We start from the raw sequence: 1866 nt of genomic DNA, 5'->3' as shown, positions 1-1866 counted from the left end.
ACTAAAACACTGACAAATTGAAAGAACACCATTTATTTGTTGCATCCATGTTACTAAAAGAGAAAGGATAAGTTCAAAATGATGGAGATGATGATGAATACAAGTGGCGTGAGAGCCTAGGACGAGGGTGGACACAGAGAGGCACTTCTCTTTGGAGGGTGAGCCCATATGTTTCATCCATATTGAGACTTTTTGTGTCAACTCCATTCTCTAACTCCCAATCAAATGCATGGGCTAGGGTAGCAGTCACCAGCTGAACCTCCATCAGACCTAAGCTCATACCAGCACATATTCTACGACCAGCGCCGAAGGGTATAACCTCAAAGTTGTTGCCCCTAACATCAACACCAGCCTTCTCACCACCAAGGAGAAACCTTTCGGGCTTGAACTCCAATGGGTCTGACCACTCCTTAGGGTCACGTCCTATGGCCCAAACATTCACCATGAGAGTTGCACCTTTGGGAATGTGGTAACCAAATATCTCACAGCTTTTTTCAGCATATCTTGGAATAGAAAGAGGGGTCGGTGGGTGTAATCGCAATGTTTCCTTCACCACAGCCTGTAAGTAAGGGAGTCGGGGCATGTCAAGTTCTGTCACAAGTCTGTCTTCACCCACAACACTGTCTATTTCTTGTTGCACCTCAACCATAATTCTTGGGTTCCTGATTAGTTCAGCCATTGCCCATTCAATTGTGCTTGATGAGGTGTCTGTTCCAGCTCCAAACATGTTCTGCAAAAAAGATCAATTCTACATGTGATTGTCTGCACAAGATGTGAAAAAAGGTATTGTCATTATTGTCTGTGGAGAATCTACTTACCAAAAGTATTGCTTTGATCTCCTCTTCACAAAGCTTGTATCCATCTTGAGGAGTTTCTTTGAGTGACAACAACGTGGTTAAGTATGTGTTTTGTTGTTTCTCATTCTTGGAAACCTGATGTTCCTCGAGAATGCTGGTTAAAAATGCGTCAAAGCCCTTGCGTAGTTTTTTTGCTTTGGCTTTTACTCCTTGAAGGTCTAGCCAATCCAAGAATGGAATGAAGTCGCCAATATTGAAAACTCCTAACAAGTTCATGAGCTCCAACACCATGGATTTAAACTCATCTGCCTTTGGATCCCACTCACTGTTTCCATCGTTGAAAACTCTTCGTCCTATCATCACCCTTGCCAATGTGTTGGTGGCATACACGTTCAACAACAGTCCCAATTTCACAGCTTTTGAGCCTGAACTTGCCAAATCACATGTCAGTCTTTGTACCTCTTCCTGCAGATATGTTGTTTTGGTTAGTTTATGCAAAAGTAAAACTTTTACGAAGAATTTTAACGAAACGAAATCTGTACTGTTTTAATTAGATAAACAATACGACAATATTGTTAAATGATTAATGGAAATTAATGTGGAAGATGGAAATGACGCTGACCTCACGCACTTCTCTAAAATCGTCCATGGCCCTACCAGAGAACATGTGAGTGGAGCTTATTTTCCTCAACAACCGCCACCGAGGGCCATGGGAAGCAAACCCAAAGTCTTCCTTGTAATAACTCATGTACTTGTTCACGAAGCTCCGTGGCCGGTTTGCAAACTTCGCATCGTGAACCTTCAAGAACTGCTCCGCCACAGAGGCGGAAGCCGCCACCACAAAGTCGACAAACCCCAACCGAAGGTGCATGAGCGGGCCATACTTATGGGCCAGGGCCGCAACAGTTTGGTGTGGCGCACGGCCCATGTGAGGCAAGTTTCCCACTATGGGCCATGGGCTTGGCCCTGGTGGCAGTGGTAATGAATGCGCGGTTTTGAGCTTGAAAAAACGGTAAATAAGGATAGCTGCTACACTGCCATTAGCAAAAGCTAAAAGCCAAGGTAACAT

The 1866-nt window shown here is 44.2% G+C and overlaps 1 protein-coding gene across 1 annotated transcript; it reads right to left on the bottom strand.

Annotated features, from left to right (window-relative positions):
* LOC106766418 (flavonoid 3'-monooxygenase) lies at positions 1-1866 on the bottom strand. The gene is made up of 3 exons (XM_014651148.2): positions 1420-1866; positions 819-1262; positions 1-730 (listed from the first exon to the last, which is right to left on the bottom strand). Exons 1-3 carry the CDS (start codon positions 1864-1866, stop codon positions 74-76), a joined length of 1548 nt encoding a protein of 515 aa, XP_014506634.1. The 3' UTR covers positions 1-73.

Source organism: Vigna radiata, chromosome 7, assembly GCF_000741045.1.
Source record: "Vigna radiata var. radiata cultivar VC1973A chromosome 7, Vradiata_ver6, whole genome shotgun sequence".
Lineage (NCBI taxonomy): Eukaryota > Viridiplantae > Streptophyta > Magnoliopsida > Fabales > Fabaceae > Vigna > Vigna radiata.
The sequence above is the reverse complement of the archived record's forward strand: the minus strand, read 5'-3'. Positions and strand labels throughout refer to the sequence as shown.

Excerpts from the sequence above, each read along its gene's own strand:
- LOC106766418 (XM_014651148.2), bottom strand. The coding sequence starts at position 1,866 with ATGTTACCTTGGCTTTTAGCTTTTGCTAATGGCAGTGTAGCAGCTATC. Across the intron at positions 1,263-1,419 it reads ATTTTAGAGAAGTGCGTGAG|GAAGAGGTACAAAGACTGAC; the intron begins GTCAGCGTCATT and ends ACATATCTGCAG. Across the intron at positions 731-818 it reads AGATCAAAGCAATACTTTTG|AACATGTTTGGAGCTGGAAC; the intron begins GTAAGTAGATTC and ends TCTTTTTTGCAG.